The sequence below is a fragment of the Lithobates pipiens genome, unplaced genomic scaffold (assembly GCF_037356315.1).
Source record: "Lithobates pipiens isolate NorthernLeopardFrog02 unplaced genomic scaffold, aLitPip1_a1.2 Scaffold_18, whole genome shotgun sequence".
In the NCBI taxonomy this organism is placed as follows: domain Eukaryota; kingdom Metazoa; phylum Chordata; class Amphibia; order Anura; family Ranidae; genus Lithobates; species Lithobates pipiens.
The window spans coordinates 111,129,232-111,149,570 of record NW_027507758.1 but is presented as its reverse complement, the minus strand read 5'-3'; the positions used below and the strand labels follow the sequence as shown (position 1 = coordinate 111,149,570).

Genomic DNA, 20,339 nt, shown 5'->3' with positions numbered 1-20,339 from the left:
CCTTCAGGTAAGCCATATTACAGGCTTACCTTTAGGTAAAAGTGGTGTGACAGAGTTTACAACCACTTCAAGTATTCATTCTGGGTCTCCCATGCTGCCACCTCATATGCCTTTTATACTGTGCACATTGATGATCATTTTACATTTTGGAAATGTTATATGTGCCCATACATACTGTGTTCTGCTAGGCCTGTTGGCTTGTGAATCTAAATTGTGTGCCCATCTTGGCAGGATGGATATAAAATCAATAATTAAAAAAAAAAAAAAAAAACAATTTTTTTTATTTGAAAAATCGATTTTTTGATTATCAAATTTATTTTAATAAAATGCTTTTGGAGTAAAAATCTATCTATCTAAAAGATCATTTTCTATTTAAGATACAATATTCATTTAGTTTATTCAGCATGAAATGGAGCTTAGTTATGTAGCATTAGGCTGTATATTTTGCAATATTTACATTTTTAGTAAACTCATTCACTGAATCCAAGCTCGGCAAGCTCAAATAACATGCACTGCATTGATGCATTCACACAATTTCACAGTAACCATGAGAAAAAACATAGTTCAGGAATATTCCAATATCCTAATGTTTTGCAAATTTATGTACACTACAAACTGTATGATTGAATCTGTTCTGATAACGCTGTTTTACTAACCTGACAGCTTATTATTCTAAATAGGAAACCTTAATTTTTTTTTGCAAATATTAAAAGATTCTAACTACCAGCAAGAATAGGTGCTTACATTTAACCACTTGACCACTGAACACTTAAACCCCCTTCCTAACCAGACCAATTTTCAGCTTTCGATGCTCTCACACTTTGAATGACAATTAATAGAGCTTTCTTTTGTTGGTATTTAATCACCACTGTTTTTTTTTTATTTTTTGCGCTATTAATCAAAAAAAGACTAAAAATTTGGTAAAATAAAAAAACGCTGTTTCTTTTAAAATGTATTGGCGAGTACTGGCAGAGTATTGGCAGAGTATTGGAGTGTTTTGGCAGAGTATTGCAGAGTATTGGCAGAGTATTGGAGTGTTTTGGCAGAGTATTGCAGAGTATTGGCAGAGTATTGGAGTGTTTTGGCAGAGTATTGCAGAGTATTGGCAGAATATTGCAGTGTTGCAGAGTATTCGCAGAGTATTGCAGTGTTTTGGCAGAGTATTGCACAGTGTTGCAGAGTATTGGCAGAGTATTGCAGAGCATTGGTAGATTATTGCATAGTATGGGCAGAGTACTGCAGATTATTGGCACTGAGCAGAGCTGTGGGCACTTCACATCCAGCCCACAGCGCTGCTGCCATCTCTCCCCCTCTCCCCGTACTGATCGGTACAGAGAGGGGAGGGAGGAACCGGCGTCATGATGTGATACCGGTTTGTTTCAGCGGCCGTTTACCATGATCCATGATCCGGTCACGGATGTTTCGGGGTGCGTGCCCCAGGTTGCGCGCAGGAGCAAGATTCTGGGAGGATGTCCATGGACGTCCTCCCACAATAAGCCGACTGTGCTGTAGCCATCTTTCAGCTATGGCCGGGTCGGCATGTGGTTAAAGAGCACCTGTTATTTCAGATCCATCATGGCAGCGCCTGTTAGCAGACATCCACTCATCTTGTTGTGTCACTGCCGCATCACCAGCCGTCCCATTAAAGTGAAAGGGACTGTCAGTGAGTCAGAGGAGGAGCCGCTGCGGGACAGAGATGACAGTTGCCCTTTAAAAATTATGATTTAAATTAAGCCTTTTTACTAGTGGTTTAAATCGAATTGATTTAAATCAAATCCACCCTGCCTCTTGGTCATTGTCATTTGGTTATGCTGCGTTTTCCTCCTTTTTTATATCTTTCTGTAAACTGACACTTTTTGGAAAATAAAGGAATTACAAAAAAAACAAAACAAAAAAAAGGCAAAAAGGAAAATCTATATCTTATAATTTAAATAAAGCTAAAGTTAAAAAATAAGGAAATACACCTTACCAGGCAGTCATAAAAATGAAAACAGATACACAGTCAACAGAACGGTCTCAATCTTTGCTCTCTATCTATACTTTTCTGTCCCTAGAAAGCAGAGGATACAATTTCCTGGATATCAAAAACAATAATCTGTTCCAGACAATGTCTCTGTACAGTAATTAAACCCTTTGGCTATTCATCTCTCCCAGTCTGATACTCAGAGCACTCACAGCACAAAAGGTCCTAACCGTACTACAGAGATCACCAGTTCATTGCCTGTATCTCCAGTGCCAGTATGTGCCACACAGAAAAAGCACATTGCAGAAAACCTAAAAGTGCCACGTTACAATGGGAGTTATTTACGAAAGGAAAATCCACTTTAAACTACAAGTGTAAACTGCACTTGAAATCACACTGAAAGTGCAGTCGCTGTAAATCTGAGGGGGAAGATCTGAAATGAGGGGAAGCTCTGCTGATTTTATTATTCAATCATGTGCAGGCAAGCTAAAATGCTGTTTATTTTCCTTACATGTCCCCCTCAGATCTAGAACGACTGCACTTCCAAGTGCACTTTCAGTGCAATTTCAAGTGCACTTTTAGTTTGCTCTTGCCTTTAATAAATAACTCCTACAGTATAAGAATCAATCAGAAACATTAAAAAATATATTCAAATTAAAATTCCTGTAGCAGGGGTATGGAAAACTGGCCATACACAGTCAGTGTTGATGGGGGAATACCTCCGGCGGAGATATTGCGTTCTTCTGGCAGAAGAACACAGTGGTTATTAATTGCATAATCGCATCCTAAAAATCACACATGCTGGTTATACCCAAGTCAATCGATGGATTGACCTGGGTACAATGAGCCTGCCCATAAATGGTTCGAATCTCAGTCAGTCCCTGTCAAACCGTCTGAGATTCGAACCGTCTATGGCCAGCTTAAAACTAGCTCCGAAGCTAGTAAGCCCAACAGAGAAAGCAACAGCCAATTTATGGAACCAAGAACACACATCTATGCTGATGACAAGAGAAAACACTTTGAAAAGCAGCAGCCAAAAAGGGTCTGTGCACACTAGGCAGCATAAAAAAAATGCCAGAACTGCTGGCAGAAAAAAGCAGCAGAAAAAACGCTCCTATAGAGCCGACTGTACACCTGTTTAGGAGCATTTGAATCCATAAGCATTTTTACCCGAAACACTACAAAAATGTCCACGCGTTTCAGTGCGTCAAGCATTTTTTCAGCTTATGCCACGTACACACGACCAGACTTTCTGGCAGACTAGGTACGACGGTCTTCCCGACTGACTTTTCCGCGGAGTTCCAACGGATTTCTGAATGACTACGTCTGTTCGAAGGTCCATTCGTTTTAAAATGTGATTCCGTAAGACGGGACTAAAAAAGGAAGTTCAATAGCCAATAGCTGCCCTTGCACCATATTTGGTCCGTCGGACCAGCATACAGACGAACAGTTTTACCGATAGGAATTGAGTCCGTCAGACAGATTTGAAACATGTTCTATTTCTAGGTCCGTCGGATTTTTATAACGAAAAACTATCAAATTAGCCCACACATGATCGGATTGTCCGACGGACTGATCCTGTTGGACCTAGTCTGCTGGAAAGACCGATAGTATGTAGGCGGCATTAAAAGCTCCTCTCAAAAACACAATTGTGATGGGTTTTTTCAGCCTGTAAATGGACCTCTACAAATACGCCTGTAAACTACAAGTGCAAACAGCGCCTTGAGGCGATTCAGTTTGCATCGTGCGCTATACAAATTATTCATTCATTCAAGTGCAAAGTGCACTTGAAATTGCACTGAAAGTGCACTTGGAAGTGCAGTCGCTGTAGATCCGAGGGGGACATGCAAGGAAAATAAAAATCAGCATTTTAGCTTGCACATGACTGGATAATAAAATCAGCAGAGCTTCCCCTAATTTTAGATCTACCCCTCAGATCTACAGTGACTGCACTTCCAAGTGCACTTTGCAATTGTAGTTTGCACTTGTAGTGCAAAGTGGATTTGCCTTTTGTAAATAAACCCCATTGTGTTGCTTCTACAGGTTGAGTAAAAATGCCAAACGCCTGTAAAGACAGCAATTTTTTTCCCAGTGTGCTTGGGGCCAAACTCTGTTTGTTTTGGATTGAATCAGGAAAAATTTGTAGGAACACAAATGGCAAGGAAAACCCGGCACATATTCCAACTAAAGTTCTACTAACTTCCCATCCTGGGTAACACACCAGAAAAAGAAAACAAATCTCCCTAATGGGGACTTGGACAGCAGCTAAAACCGGAAAGATTCTGATCCTTACCAGACAAAAATGTACATCTCTGCAAAGCCACACTTTTATAACTGATATAGACCACCCTTGCCAACGAGCCAATGGGGCAACCTATTTATCCACTTGCCAACCAGCAAAATAACTGTAATTCGCTGGACTTAAGTGGTTATACCAGCTGCAGGCATCATCCTGGTACCGTTTTTTAGAGCCAGCTCTCTTGTAAAAGCAATCCTAGCAGCTAACTAGCCCCTGGATTACTTTTACAAACAGGGGACATCTTCCCTGTGTGGTTTTCTCAAGCTCTCCTGTCCTTCCGCCCGCTGATCAGAGAGACAAACAAAGCCCAGATCGGCTTTGATTGGCTCTCGCTATAGTAACCTAAAACCGATGACCTGACATCCCTCCCGGTTTACCTGGATGTAAACAGCACCATTTTTAAAAATCAAAAGCATTCAAAAACACAGATCATATTGTGATTGAATGCTTTTAAAGGCAGAGGAGGGGGATGTGGGGGTCTTACAGACCCAAGATCTCTCCATAAAGCATACCTGTCACATGCCTCTTGATGTCACAGGGATGCTTACATTCCTTGTGACAGCAATAAAAAAAAAAAAAAAAAAAAAAAAAAAAGTGGCAGTGTAAAAATAAAAATAAATAAATGGCAATTTTAGTGCTCCCCCCCGCGCAAAGGCAAATGTGCGCACAGTCCCGCACGCACGTTAAACAGCTATCGTTCCACACATGTGAGGTATCACTGCGAGCTTCAGATCATGGACAGTAATTCTAGCACCATTTACCTGTGTAAACCTAAAGTGGTAACTTATAAAGGCTTTCGAAGTGTCACCTATGCACAGTAAAATTAATGTCGTATGTCGTCGTTGCACATAAAGCATGACATATTGGGTAACTATTTACATCAGTTTTTATATTTTTCAAAAACATTGAGTTATGGATTGTGTTTTTTTACATTAGAATTCAAGAAAATTGTGTCTGAAAAACCGCTGTGCAAATACTGTGTGACATAAAAAATTGCAAATCACACCATTTTATTCTCTAGGGCCTCGGCTTTAAAAAATATATAATGTTTGGGGATTCCAACTAATTTTCTAGCAAAAATGACAGATTTTTGCATGTAAACAAAAGTGTCAAAAAAGACCTGGTCTTCAAGTGGATTTAGCCAAAAAGTCTAATCAGGATGTTCAGCCCATTTGCAGGCAGAAGACCACTGACATTGACAATATCATACAATATCACCAACCTGGCTCGGCTTTCTTCTTTGGCGCATTCTTCTTTTTTGGAGCGGGTTCAGGTTTTTCCTCTTCACGGCTCACAACAGCTTCAGTTTTTTTGGCAATTGGTGGACTTGACTGTGTTTTAGCAGACTGGGAGTTAGAGACCGATTGGCTTGACTGCACTTTATCAGACTGAGAATTGGTCGATGGGATGCTTGACTGACCTTTAGCAGACTGAGGGTTGGAGTTCTGTGGGCTCGATTTAGTTTTAGCAGACTGAGAGTTGTTGCTTGGTTGACTTGACTGAGCTTTAACAGGCTGAAGGTTGGCATTTGGTTGGCTTGACTGAGCTTTGGCAGATTGAGCATTGATGGCTGGTTGGCTTGACTGCGTTTTGGCAGACTGAGAATTGTTGACTGATGGACCCGATTGAGATTTAGCAGACTGAGTGCTGGCGACTGGCAGATTTGACTTGGATTTAGCAGACTGAGTGCTGGTGGCAGATGGACTTGACTGGGTTTTACCAGAGTGAGTGCTGGCGACTGCTGCATTTGACTGATTTTTACCAGAGTGGCTGCCACTTGCTGGTGGGTTGGACTGAGATTTTGGAGGGTTGTTAACTGCTGGGTTGGAGTGAGCTTTAGGTGGATGGGATGAGGAACTTGGCTGAGATCCAACATGAGAAACTGCTGCCACATGCACTTCCTTTAAAGAAGCCTCGGAAACAGGAGTCTGCTTTGAGACAGGCTTGGTCACGGCCACCACTGGACTCTGGAATGGTTCCACCTTTTGGGCCTTCTTGTCTTGCTTTTTCTTCTTGTCCTTAGGAGAAGGTGCCAGTTTAACTTGAGCTGGGACCACAGCTGGTATTATAGGGGTTTCCTGAACCTTAACCTCCTCAACTTCAGGCTCCGATTCATCTTTTTTCTGCTCATTTTCTGAAGAAGTTTCCTGTTCGGGTATTTTACCATTTGGTTTATCATCCTTTTTCTTAGGCTTTCCTTTCTTCTCAGGGATTTTATCCTTCCTCTTCTTGTCAACTTTCGGTTGTTGGCCCTTCTCCAGCTCTCTGCGTTGTTTAGCCAACGCTTCCTCATAGGAGGTCTCCTTCATAGAAAAGGTAGATACCAGGAAAATGCCAATGGCCGATATCACCATGAAACCTCCAAACACCATCGCTCCTAAAGTCTGAGGATCATACAAATCCATCTTGATTTTCTTCTAGATGTCTAAATAAGAAAGTAGGTAAAAGTTAGTGAAATATCTATGCAGAAAAAAAAAAAAAAAAAAAACACACACACGTTAATGTAGCCCTATAGTTCCCCATCCACTTTAACCATAAAACAGCAAGCTTGTCGATTTACATATATTTACAAAAACAAACAAACAGTCAAAGCAATCTGAATATGCATATCAGGAAATGAATGTGCTCTAATGAAGGTCATTTGCAGAATAGGATTTTATTATTTATTGTACTCAGGAAGTACTCTGCATATTTTGCATTCTATAAAAAGTACCCGATTACTTTTGCGCCAAAACAAGTGAGGTATTTTCATTATCTAAATGTCATAAGACATAAAATAACAAATTAAATAAAATGTTTTTTGCTTGAGTTGTGCTCTGTTTTTTCCCCCTCATACACTATATATATATATATATATATATATATATATATATATATACAGATATACACACACACACACACACACACACACACACACACACACACACATATATAGCGCTGGGCTCCTGAAGAGCATGCGCTGTTTTTCAAAATTAAAACTTTACTCAAACTACAGTTTTTTTTGGGGTCCATTTGTCTAAATTTGGCTTCTGTGTCAGTCTGACTGGACTGGGAGATGTTTAGCCTAAGCCACAGGGGGTGTTGTCTTTGGTGGCAGGCATGGAACTATGGTCTGGTCAGGCGCTTAAGTTACTCTCTTTTGGAGCCAGGTCAGTGGGAGTGGCCCTCTCCCTCTTCCCTCTGGGAGAGGGTATTTAAGATACGGGCGTCACGTGGTTGGGAGTTTCGGTGCAGTATGAAGTCCTGACCAGGCCCCAGGAAGGCTATGGCCTGGGGTGCGGTTCCACCCGACTTTAATGCCTCAGGGCTGGCTAGCCCAAGGCATGGAAACTAGAGAAGGATTCTGTGGTGGATGGGTGCCGTCTCCGGCCCGGGAGAGACCCATTGAACTTCGAGCATTCCAGGGGAGGACTCTTTAGAAGAACACCACGTACGGGGGTTTTCTTAACAAGAGCCTGGAAGGGCTGAAGTAACCAAGAGAATCCGGTCTTGTGGATATCGCCAAGTAGGCTGAAAGATCCAGGTATCCTACAAGTGTTCTACAGCTAGTTTCCTACGTGTTCTGCAACAATCTTGGTGTTAAAGACTTTGTTCCTGAGTAAGCACCTTGTTGGATGCTAGGCCTTGTGAGAGAGGGACTGTCCAACCTGAGTGTTCATCCAGCTGCGAATGGCTATTCTCTGGATGCAGTCAAAGTAAGCAAGTTCCTTAATATTTGTAGACTTTGACATTGAGAGTACCTGAATTCCTTTCCAACCCTCTGATCTCAAGTTAAAGACTGTTCAATGGTTGAAGTTTGCAAATAAAATCCATTCAAGTGGATCTATTGTCAGTCTCAAGTTACTGGTCCATCTACCACGGGACATCCCCTAGACTTGCAATAAGGAGAAGCGGAAGGTAATGGTAAGCCCAAAAATAACCAGAAGCTCCTTCGAGGGTTAGTGTTACACATACACACAAATATATTTATTTATTTTTATATATATATATATATATATATATATATATATATATATATATATATATATATATATATATATATACACACACATACATACATGCATACATATACATATATATATATATATATATATATATATATATATATATGCACACACATATATATATGCACACACACACTTTATAAGACCATTTATTCAATTGTCATCAACTGCAAATTTTGTTTCTTTTATCTTCATTCTCATCAGGTAAAGTAAATAGAAAAGTTTTATGCCCTATCATATTATATCATATTAGTAGGAAGTAAGCCTACAGAACAGAAGTGGATCTGAACTCATTTTGTTGTAAGTTGCTCCTGAAAAAGAGTAGTAAAAACCTTGCCTAGGTGTTCCTCATATCAGCAGTGCGAGATCTAAGTCACTTCTGCCTCTGACTGCTAACCTCACAGGCTCTGGAGTCCGATCTGATTATATCACTACTGTAGTGCTCACTGTTCTCCTTGCTGGAGAGCAAGTGGTGTGAGAATTTCAATGTATTTGCTTCATTTATTTTGTGGATATATACATCTTTCAGTTTTTCTGTGGCCTCCTGAATATTTCCCACCAGTCATTAGGAATGCAGCTATGACATGATGAAGTAAAGCCCTGCCTCTATCAAGATGGCTATCTCCAGTGTAGGACAGTGCAGTACAAGGTATTGACTTCTGCTTGCTTTTTTGGGAGCAGCTTTAATGCTTTAGGTCATCTTTAATGTGCATATAAAACATGGATGGCTCACATAAATTGACTAGTACTGTACTAGCAGATTTCGATACACTAACAAACTGAAGTCAAACTCCAGCTCACACAGCAGTTACACAAGCTGTTGAGCAAGAGGTTTTTATTGGGATAAAGGTTTTGAACATCGGATTCGATCAAACAGTCACATAGCCAGGTAGGAAAATTGATTGTTTTACATGAATTGGCAGCACTGGGATACAGTACTTTGTTCATGTATAAAATAGCATTTTGATTGATCAGATTATGAGCTTACATGGTAGAAACAGATGTTATCAATGACTTATGATGGTATCTGAACTATCCATCAAAATCCCCTTTCCCATGTGTAGCATATCAATCCAATGGGTTGTCAACTACAGATTGATCATTCCTATCAGTCTCGCCCTGGGGTGGTTCCATTCTTCTTTTTGCTTCTGTGTCCGCCCCCAGGATCTTATTTTTATTCCTCCACCTCCCATAGGTTCTATATTTTAAGAAGGCAAGCATGATATACCACTTTATGTAGATTGGGTAAAATTGTTGCTAATTTATATACTTAAGATGTGAAACTTCTATAAATTCTGTATTTCACAGTTTACAGCAACACTCACCCAACCAGTCCTGAGAAAGCGATAATTTTTGCGAAACGTGTTGACTTGTGAGTATGAAGAGCTTATGGACACTAATATAGGAGGATTCAAGCTTACATGATATTATCAAGCCATTACTGGGTTGGGCAATACTGAATGTCAGACCTATGATGCTGGTCTAGTGGTATTTAAGAGTTGTCCTTTGACCTTTTTATGGAGTTTTTAATATATATATATATATATATATATATATATATATATATATATATATATATATATATATAGCCTTTTTTTTTGGGGTAACAAGTTGTTTGTTCCAAATATTTATATATTTGTCTATTTAAAAAAAAATTATATAATATATATATATATATATATATATACACACACACACACACACACACACACACACAAAGGCTTTTCCTTTGGATGACCAGGTCAAAATAAAAGTAAAAAAAAAAAGCCTGGAAAAAAATGTAGCCATTACAGCTCAGAACAAGCAGGCTGCTATATTTAAAATTTTAGTTTGTACATTTTAAATCAGTTTAAATTCACTACTCTTCTCTATAAAAATGAAAGATAACTACAGCTATAAGGATCGAGTTTTATGCACTTTTCCATCAACATACATTTTTTTTTTTTCGACATTCCCAGTTGAGGAGCTGTATCAGCTTTTCCAGTTTGCATACGATTTTTTTTTTCCTGGACAGCAGCGTGTTGGTCTATACGGGAAACCCAGGAAATTTTCCTGACAATGAAACAGTGGAGGCTCTGTGCCTTGTCTGCAGACAGGCCTTCGTGGCAGACATGTCTGCCAACACTGGGGCTCTTTTAGCAAGCAGCCAAAACAGACACAGCCTATTTTAAATAGGACCCTACCTGCCACTCAAATATTTAGCAGTAAAATTGGACCCGATATTCTTTAGTATTTTAGATGGTTCCTTCAGACAAGTGTAAAAACATCTATGTCTTGTTGTTTCAGTGGTAGAAAATTTTTCAGGTGCAGTATGAACCTGGCTGGGAGAAAGTGGTTGCAATATGGAGCAGGGTATATGATGTAATTTGCTTGATGATCGGAGATTAATACAACCCTGCAATCATTAACACATCCTCTTTAAATATAGGTTTTAAAAAGCAAGTAGTGCAAGTACCTGATTTTGACCTGGTATCAGCCTCTTGCAAACCCTGTACTACAGGGCTGCCTTATAAAAGAGGAAGAAGCAGCACAAGGAGCCAATCAGATCAAGTGTTGATAGAAAGCATGCTGACAGGAGGAAAAGGCAAAGTGACAAGAGATATGAGCTCATCACTGCACGGTTTCTCTTTTTAACTGTTCAATCAAAGGCTGAGGCAGGTCCAGGACCACCCAGGTTTAGAGGAAGCAACGTGGATAACGCTAGCTAAATATTGCTAGCCATCAGACTGAAATAGGCAAGTAGAAAAGGAGCGAGTTTTAGAGGCTGCTTCCAAGATGGTTTGTTCCTCCATATTTGGTAGGAGTGCCCAAAATTCCGTAGATTCTGGATAAGGGTATATCATTTTCTCAACTCGTTAATGGTGCAAATCTTAAAAAGAGACCACAAGAGGCCCTACTGGGCCACCAAATTTTAGAAGCTTCATGATGCATGAGGAAATGAATCCCTTTTGTATTTTTGGAGGTCCGCATCGCAATAGGTAAATCGTGGAGGTCCCCTGTGATACTGCCTGACCTGATTAAGGCCAAGCTATCCAGGATAATGATTAACAAGAAACTCTAAGCCATGCTCAATGTTAAAATTCCACAGTTCGAAAACATCTAGGAACCTTGGATTAACTAACTGATAGGTCACTTGTAGATTCTAAAGGTGCTTCTGGAGTCCAAGCTTGGAGTTTCATCATCGCACCAAACACCTTACTTACCCTGTACTTTACAATTTTTCCTTTTCTTCTTCCTCTACTGCCCCCCCAGATTAGTTATCTGGAGTCTGGGAATTCTTCTATTTAAGGGGGAGTAGTTGCAATGATCTTGATGGATAATCACGCTATTAGACATTTGTATGTTTATTAGAATTTACCAATAAAAATGATTGGAAACCAAAAGGGGCGCCCAGCTTCCAATAAGATGCAAGTTGGATGGTATGTTAGAATATATTTATTGAGAATAGAAAAAAAGTACATTGAGCCAATGCTTTTAAGGGGAACAGGGAATGTGGAAAATGCTGGCTAGCAGACTGAGGACATTTCCAGATTAAAGGGGATACTGTAGCAGGAGCTGGTTTTGCTCTTTAACCTTTTAAATTGGCTATTTATTTTTCTCTAGTTATTTTTGGCTGGCTATGCAAATATCAACTTTAGGAAGGCGATTTAAACATTTAAAATCACCCTGTCACTATACAAACTTGGTTCAAATGAACTATTTAAAGTAGAACTATGTGCTAAACTCCCCCCCCCCCCCCCCCCCATTTTGGATAGATCAAGGAAGGATTATTACCCCTGTCCAATTCCCCGCATTCTGTGTCCCGTTGCAGAGATTTCCCTTTACTTTCTGTCCCACAGCCAAAACAGGAAGTGAGAGGAAATCCCTACAAATTAAGGGAATTCCTTGGGGGACCCCCAGGTCACCAGAACTAGTGTCCTCCTTGGAAGGTTTCCCCTCTATTACTTTTCTGGGGACAATCCAAAATTTTGAATTTTCCTTTATGTTCAATGATAACGGTAAACAGGACAAATAGAGAGGGTGAACCCTCCTCAACGGGGGCACAGACAGCAATAATAAGTGACAAATGTTTTAATCCCGCTCCGCTATATCCAAAATGAAAACAAGGTTTTGCCTTTCGTTGTGCTTCAAAGTTAAATGAAACGCAGGGATTAGCTTTAACTGCCACTGAGATATGCCGAGGTTCTCCCATTCCATCCCGATGTCAATTGGTCAGGAAGTGTAAGGATTATTCGCTGTCTGACCCCAGCTGCATATTACAAAGCATAAGATTGCATGTTGAGGTGTAGGGGTATAGTTTGGAAAATGTGGGCCCCCATGTTGACATCAATTAGTTGGATTTATTACAAATGGCACTCATTGATTTAGGAGCACCATACATATATTTGTACCACAACAAAAAAATTGAGCATTGTGCCCCTTTTTTCAGCAGGCATATCCCTTTAACTATTTAAGCCATACTATCATTTTTTTCTTTTCTAGTACCTTTATATGTGACTGCATGTTAGTCCCATTGAGGACTTCCCTTTTACTTGGGTCTGTGGTAGAGTAGAATAACCCCGAATGAGCTGAGCTATCTGTTCCAGAGAGTATATAGTTGGTGGTGGTGTGCATTATTTTATGTACAAGTGTTCTACATGCAATGTAATAATCTTTTTCTCTCCAATAGGCAGGACAAAACTGCATGGATTAATCTTTACTATATTGTTATCTTGACGATTGTATTGTTTACTATTATAGAGCTTGACTGTTGCTATTTATCTGATGAAGCGGGCATGGACCTGTGAAACACGTTGAAGTCACAGCTAACAATTCATCCTCTAAGTCTGATAAGTGATGACATATTAGTCTCTTACGTACTTGCTATTTTTATATACAATGCTGTTGTATTTTCCATATATGTTTTTAACAATTGTAGAATAAACTATTGATTTTTTTTTATATACAAAAGATGTGGTACTTTTAAAGTCCTCCTTCGTATTAGTTAGGTCTTTTTGTATATAGAAGTTTCCAAGGATGTGGTATCGGACAATATAGGTCCAACTATTAGAAGAAGGTCTCCTATTGGATACCTTCCTCCCAATAGCGCTTTTCAATTTTACGAAGCATAAGAGTTCAGGTGCTGCAAAGGCTACTCTCCATCTGCTTATCTATTTATTTAGTTTTATGAATTTCACATTCACATTATATAGTGTCAAAAGTTCACGCAGTATTTTTACATACTGTAAATTCAGATCAGTCCCCTCCCCCAAGGAGCTTATAAAGTTCCCTCTCGAACATACATACACACACACACACACACACACACACGCACACACACACGCACTAAGGCCGGTTTGAACGGAAACCAAATAACCTACCAGAATATCTTTGGCATGTGGGAGGAAACCCATGCAATACAAAAGCAAGAACATATAAAAACTGGATAGGTTTCAAACCAAGGACCCCTGTGCTGCAAGCAAAGTGCTAACCACTGTGCAACATGCCAAAACCTGTACACCAAATGCTTCAGCCTCAAAACCATCAAAATACCATGGTCACTTTAGAAAAGGTAACGCATGGTGTCCCCATGCCTCCACCAGCCAACAACACAATTTGGTTCGGACTTGTCCTTTCCCATCCGCTCTGTGCATCCATTTTAAAAGATAATATACGGTAATATTCCCAAGTACCCCTACAGATGTAAGCCGCACTGTGAATGTTCCTTTTAGTTATCGTAGGCTTCCAAAATTCAGCTCACCTTTATCCAATTCCAATGTAAGGAATCTATTTTACAGCCCTGAAAGCTCCAAGTTCACATGATTGTAGCAGATAATTTGTGTTATATACACTACATTACTTGGGACACCTGCCTTTACACGCACATGAACTTTAATGGCATCCCAAAGGTGTTCTAACCGCTTGAGGTTAGGACTGCGAGCAGGCCAGTCAAGTTCCTCTATTCCATCCATGTCTTTATGGACCTTGCTTTGTGCACTAGTGCGAAGCCATGTTGGAACAGAAAGCGGCCATCTCCAAACTGTTCCCACAAAGTTGGGTGCATTAAATTGTCCAAAATGTCTTGGCATAATGACACCTTGTACACACGGTCAGACATTCCAACGGAAAACGTCCGATCGGACCGTGTTGTCGGATAATCCGACAGTATGTGGGCTACATCGGACTGTTTCCATCTGAATATCCGACTGGCAAAGTTTTAGAGCAGGGCTATAAAATTTTCCGACAACATGATCCAATTGGACTTTGTCCGATCGTTTGTAGAGAATTCCGATCGGACAAAGTGCCACGCATGCTCAGATCAAATTCCTAGACCAAAGCTATTGGCTACTAGCCTGAACGTAGTCCTGTCTTAACGAAATAACGTCATCACGTTACGAACGATTGGATTTTCCAACAACTTTGTCCGACCGTGTGTATGCAACACCAGTTTCGGACAAAATCAGATGGATTTGGTTGTCGGAATGTCCGACCGTGTGTACAATGGCTAAGAGTTCCCTTCACTGGAACTAAGGGGCCAAACCCAACTCCTGAAAAGCAACTCCACACTATAATCCCCCCTCCACCAAATGATTTGGACCAGTGCACAAAGAAAAGTCCATAAAGACATGGATTAATGAAGGAGTTTGGGGTGGAGGAACTTGAGTTGCCTGCCCAGAGTCCTGACCTTCACCCAATAGAACCCCTTTGGGATGAATTAGAGAGGAGACTGCGAGCCAGGCCTTTTCGCTCACATCAGTGCCTGACCTCACAAATGCACTTCTGGAAGAATGGTCAAACATTCCCATAGACACACTCCTAAACCTTGTGGACAGCCTTTCCAAAAAAATAAAAAGAAAGAGTTGAAGCTGTTATAGCTGCAAAGGGTGGGCCAACTTAATATTGAACCCTATGGGGCTAAGACTGGGATGCCATTAATGTTTATGTGCATGTAAAGCCAGGTTTCCCAATACTTTTGGTAATATAGTGTAGATACTAGTGATGCCATATTACACAAAACCCTGTATACTTTACTGAGCTGCTATCAGTCATCATGACACATGGATAGTACAGCACAAACACACAATCTGAAAGGGTGTCAGGAGCCAGATCTGTGCAGTATCATCAATTTAAATCAGAACTTTTTTTTCTTTTTTTGTGTTCTTTCCCTCAGGAGGCAAAATACAGGTAGTAATTTGTAGACATGTGCATTCGTTTTCATCCAAATGCATTTTCGTCTGAATTTCAGCTACCGTATATACTCGAGTATAAGCCGAGATTTTCAGCCTCTTTTTTGAGGCTGAAAGTGCCCCCCTCGGCTTATACTCGAGTCATCGCTGTCTGCCCGCTCGATCAGCGTGTCGAGCAGACAGACAGCGGCCATTCTATGATTCAAAAGCCGCGCCTCCGGCTCCGCCTTCGCCTGTGATAGGCGGAACACTGAATTTCCCAGCAGCCTGTGTTCCGCCTATCACGGGCGTCGTCTCATCCTCGTACTACGGACGAGGATGATACGACGTCCGTGATAGGCGGAACACAGGCTGCTGGGAAATTCAGTGTTCCGCCTATCACAGGCGAAGGAGGAGGCGCGGCTTTTGAATTTTACAATGGCCGCCGACGAAGAGGGCACGGGACGGAGGCAAGGCAAGGCACGGCACGGGACAGGACGGGACGGGACGGGACGGGACGAAGGCAAGGCACGACACGGGACGGAGGCTCGGGACAAAGGCTCGGGACACAGGTAGGCTGGACACACACACACACACACACACACACACACACACACACACACACACACACACACACACGGATGGAGACACACACACACGGATGGATGGATGGATGGAGACACACACACACACAGGGATGGATGGATACACACACACACAGGGATGGATGGATGGATGGATGGATGGAGACACACACACACAGGGATGGATGGATGGATGGATGGAGACACACACACACAGGGATGGATGGATGGATGGATGGAGACACACACACACAGGGATGGATGGATGGATGGACACACACACACACAGGGATGGATGGACGGACACACAGGGATGGACGGACACACAGGGATGGACGGACACACAGGGATGGACGGACACACACACAGGGATGGACAGGCATGTCTCACCCTCGGCTTATACACGAGTCAATAAGTTTGCCAGTTTTTTTGGGGGTAAATTGGGGGCCTCGGCTTATATTCGGGTCGGCCTATACTCGAGTATATACGGTATTTTCGTTTTGACAAACGATAACGAAAGCACAGAATCAGAAAAACGAATGATCCGACATAAATAAATGCTTTATTTTCGTTTTCATTGTTACAACAGTTCGATATAGAATAGAAGATTCGATGTGACTCTGACAATAACAATCTGTCTATAGAACCTGTGGTCGAATGTGCCTAACCTTACCTCTATTAGTCCAAGATTATATAGAGAAAATATTCAACAGAGAAAAAAGATTTGACAGAGAGAAAAGATTCTGCAAGTTACTGTCCTAAAAAGTGTTTGGGGACCCAGGTCCTGCCCCAGGGGACATGTATCAATGCAAAAAAAAAGTTTGAAAAGTTTTTTCGGGAGCAGTGATTTTAATAATGATTAAAGTGAAACAATAAAAGTGTAATATTCCTTTAAATTTCGTACGGGAGGGGGGGGGGGGTCTATAGTATGCCTGTGAAGGGGCGCATGTTTCTGGTGCTTAGAACTGTCCCTGCACAAAGTGTCATTTATGCAGGAAAAAAAGTCCTTTAAAATCACTCGCAGCTATTATGAATTGTCGGCTCCGTAATACAGAGAACGCTCATTGAAAGTCATTGATAAAATAAATAAATAAATAAATAAATAAATAAAAAAGCGTGGGGGTCCCCCAAATTCAATTACCAGGCCCTTCAGGTCTGGTATGGATATTAAGGGGAACCCTGTGTCAAATTTAAAAAAAAATTGCCGTGGGGTCCCCCTAAAAATCCATACCAGACCCTTTATCCGAGCACGCAACCTGGCAGGCCGCAGAAAAAGAGGGGGGACGAGAGAGCGCCCCCCCTCCCTCCTGAACCGTACCAGGCCACATGCCCTCAACATTGCGAGGATGCTTTGGGGGGTCTTTGACCCCTCAAAGCACCTTGTCCCCATGTTGATGGGGAGAAGGGCCTCATCCCCACAACCCTGGCCGGTGGTTGTGGGGGTCTGTGAGCGGGGGGCTTATCAGCATCTGGAAGCCCCCTTTAACAAGGGGACCCCCAGATCCCACCCCCTCTGTTTGAAATGGTAAGGGGGTACCTACCATTTCACAAAGAAAGTGTAAAAAATAGTTAAATAAGACAAACACACTTTTGAAAAATTCCTTTATTAAAAAAAAAAAAAAAAATAAATAAAAAAAGATTCCAGCGGTGGTAATCCACTCTTGCTATCCAACGACGGACGATCATCTCTCCGGGGTCCAGCGATGGCTCATCTGAATCAGCGCAGCGAATCCATCCATCTTCTGTCTCCACGAAGGAGACACTGCGGGGATTCCGGCGGCCTGACGTTTGTTATATGCGGAGGGCGGGACCACCCATCACCAGACCCCGCCCCCCTCTGACGCAAGGGGAAACCCAGGCTTTTCCGTGACGTATGGGTGACCCCGCACCCCTCTGATGTAACACAGGCAGGTTTCCGTTATATCTGAGGTTCGCCTTGCCTGACTTCCTAGTTGGAATTATAAAGCACATACAGTGGATATAAAAAGTCTACACACCCCTGTTAAAATGTCTGGTTTCTGGGATATAAAAACATGAGACAAAATAAATAATTTTAGAACTTTTTCCACCTTAATGTGACCTATAAACTGTACAACTCAATTGAAAAACAAACTGAAATCTTTTTTTTTTTTTAAGGGGGGGGGGGTAAAAATAAAAAAATTAAAATAATGTGGTTGCATAAGTGTGCACACCCTCTTATAACTGAGGATGTAGACATGTTCAGAACTAAAAGGAAATAGGAGTCAGTACACACCTGCCATCATTTAAAGTGCCTCTGATTAACCTCAAATAAAGTTTAGCTGTTCTAGTAGGTCTTTCCTGACATTTTCTTAGTCGCATCCTACAGCAACAGCCATGGTCCGTAGAGAGCTTCCAAAGCACCAGAGGGATCTCATTGTTAAAAGTTATCAGGCAGGAGAAGGGTACAAAAGAATTTCCAAGGCATTAGATATACCATGGAACACAGAGAAGACAGTCATCATCAAGTGGAGAAAATATGGCACAACAGTGATATTACCAAGAACTGGACGTTCCTCCAAAATTTATGAAAAGATGTGACGAAAACTGGTCAGGGAGGCTGCCAAGAGGCTTACAGCAACATTGAAGGAGCTGCATGAATATTTGGCAAGTACTGGCTGTGTGGTACATTAGACAACAATCTCTGGTTTTCTTCATATGTCTGGGCTCTGGGTTAGAGTGGCGAGACGAAAGCCCTTCTTTTACCAAGAAAAACATCCAAGCCCGGCTAAATTTAGCAAAAACTCTGAAGTCTCCCAAAAGCATGTGGAAAAATGCGTTATGGTCTGATGAAACCAAAGTTGAACTTTTTGGCACTAATTGCAAAAGATATGTTTGGTGTAAAACCAACACTGCACATCACCAAAAGAACACCATACCCACTATGAAGCATGGTGGTGGCAGCATCATGCTTTGGGGCTGTTTTTCTTCAGCTGGAAGTCAAAGTAGAGGAAATTATTAACAGTTCCAAATACCAGTCAATATTGGCACAAAACCTTCAGGCTTCTGATAGAAAGCTGAACATGAAGAGGCACTTCATCTTTCAGCATGACAACGACCCAAAGCAAACATCCAAATAAACAAAGGAATGGCTTTACCAGAAGAAGATTAAAGTTTTGAAATGGCCCAGCCAGAGCCCAGACCTGAATCCGATTGAAAATCTGTGGGGTGATCTGAAGAGGGCTGTGCACAGGAGATAAGAAGAGAGGGCAAATATTGCCAAGTCAAGATGTGCCATGCTGATAGACTCATACACAAAAAGACTGAGTGTTGTAATAAAATCAAAAAGGTATAAACAGCAGCTAAACAATCCATAGCAAAAGCATGGAAAACTAACTCTCTTTGCATACAAACTGTCAAACAAAAGAGTGACACAAGCCATGGTACATGCAAAGACTGAAGCCATTTATCTAGACAAAATCCTCAATTTGAATCCATATGGAAACCATGGATAGATCATTATCTTCCACCAGGTACAAATAAATCATTGATATAGACACAAAGAAATATGATAAATCCTGCACTCCCTTTGATAGGTGATTTCTACTATACCACAAAATATTACTCTCTGGAAGGTTTTTTCTTCCTCCCCTTTCCTATTACTAACCTTCCCCTTTCCCGACTCCTTTTTATAGTACATAGTAATAGTAATATAGTAATAGGGGTAGAAAATATGTTCACTTACTTTTTCAGGGAATACCAAGCCATATAGATGGACCTTGGCCCTGATTGTAGTTTATAATCCATTATTGTTTCATAATACCTTATATTATTACTTAATCATTGCTCCCTTTTTAGCATTTAGCGTCCATAATCATACCTGACTAATGATATTATAATTGTAATTTAATTTCTATTTTGTATATTTTATTTTATTTTATTTTATTTTTACTATGAATATTCTAACACAATACATTATTTGTTATATAATCTCTCATGAATGCCCATGTTGAAGACCTTTTGTTGTCGAAACACGTCGGGCTTGCATTTTGCACCCCACATTGCTTTTCTATGTTCTATTTTATTTTGTGATCACATGTTGTTTTTATGTCATGGTTTTTATGACCTTTCTTAATAAACCCAATGGTTACCGTCTGACCTGCACCATTTGGAGCCTTTTTTCCTTTTCCTGAATATCCACCGTACTTGGGAGGGCACCCCAATGTGAATAACTGGACCCTGTTGACCCGGGAGACATACGTTACAGCCTCCAATACTGGAAGTCCGTGAAATCCGGATACAGCGCAGTGATTTAAGTGGACCTACCACCAACTTACCGGATACAGCGCAGTTGACCCACTGTCATATGACAGATGAGTCCATTCT

At 41.0% G+C, this 20,339-nt stretch overlaps 1 protein-coding gene across 3 annotated transcripts in view; it reads right to left on the bottom strand.

The window, feature by feature from the left end:
* Positions 1 to 20,339, bottom strand: part of RRBP1 (ribosome binding protein 1) — a 119,392-nt gene that overhangs the window by 84,055 nt on the left and 14,998 nt on the right. For all 3 annotated transcript variants that reach the window (XM_077486007.1, XM_077486009.1, XM_077486008.1), the window contains exon 2: positions 5,485 to 6,687. In XM_077486007.1, the coding sequence (XP_077342133.1) occupies positions 5,485 to 6,667 (1,183 nt within the window). In that variant the 5' untranslated portion in view covers positions 6,668 to 6,687. The remainder of the gene's footprint in view (positions 1 to 5,484; positions 6,688 to 20,339) is intronic.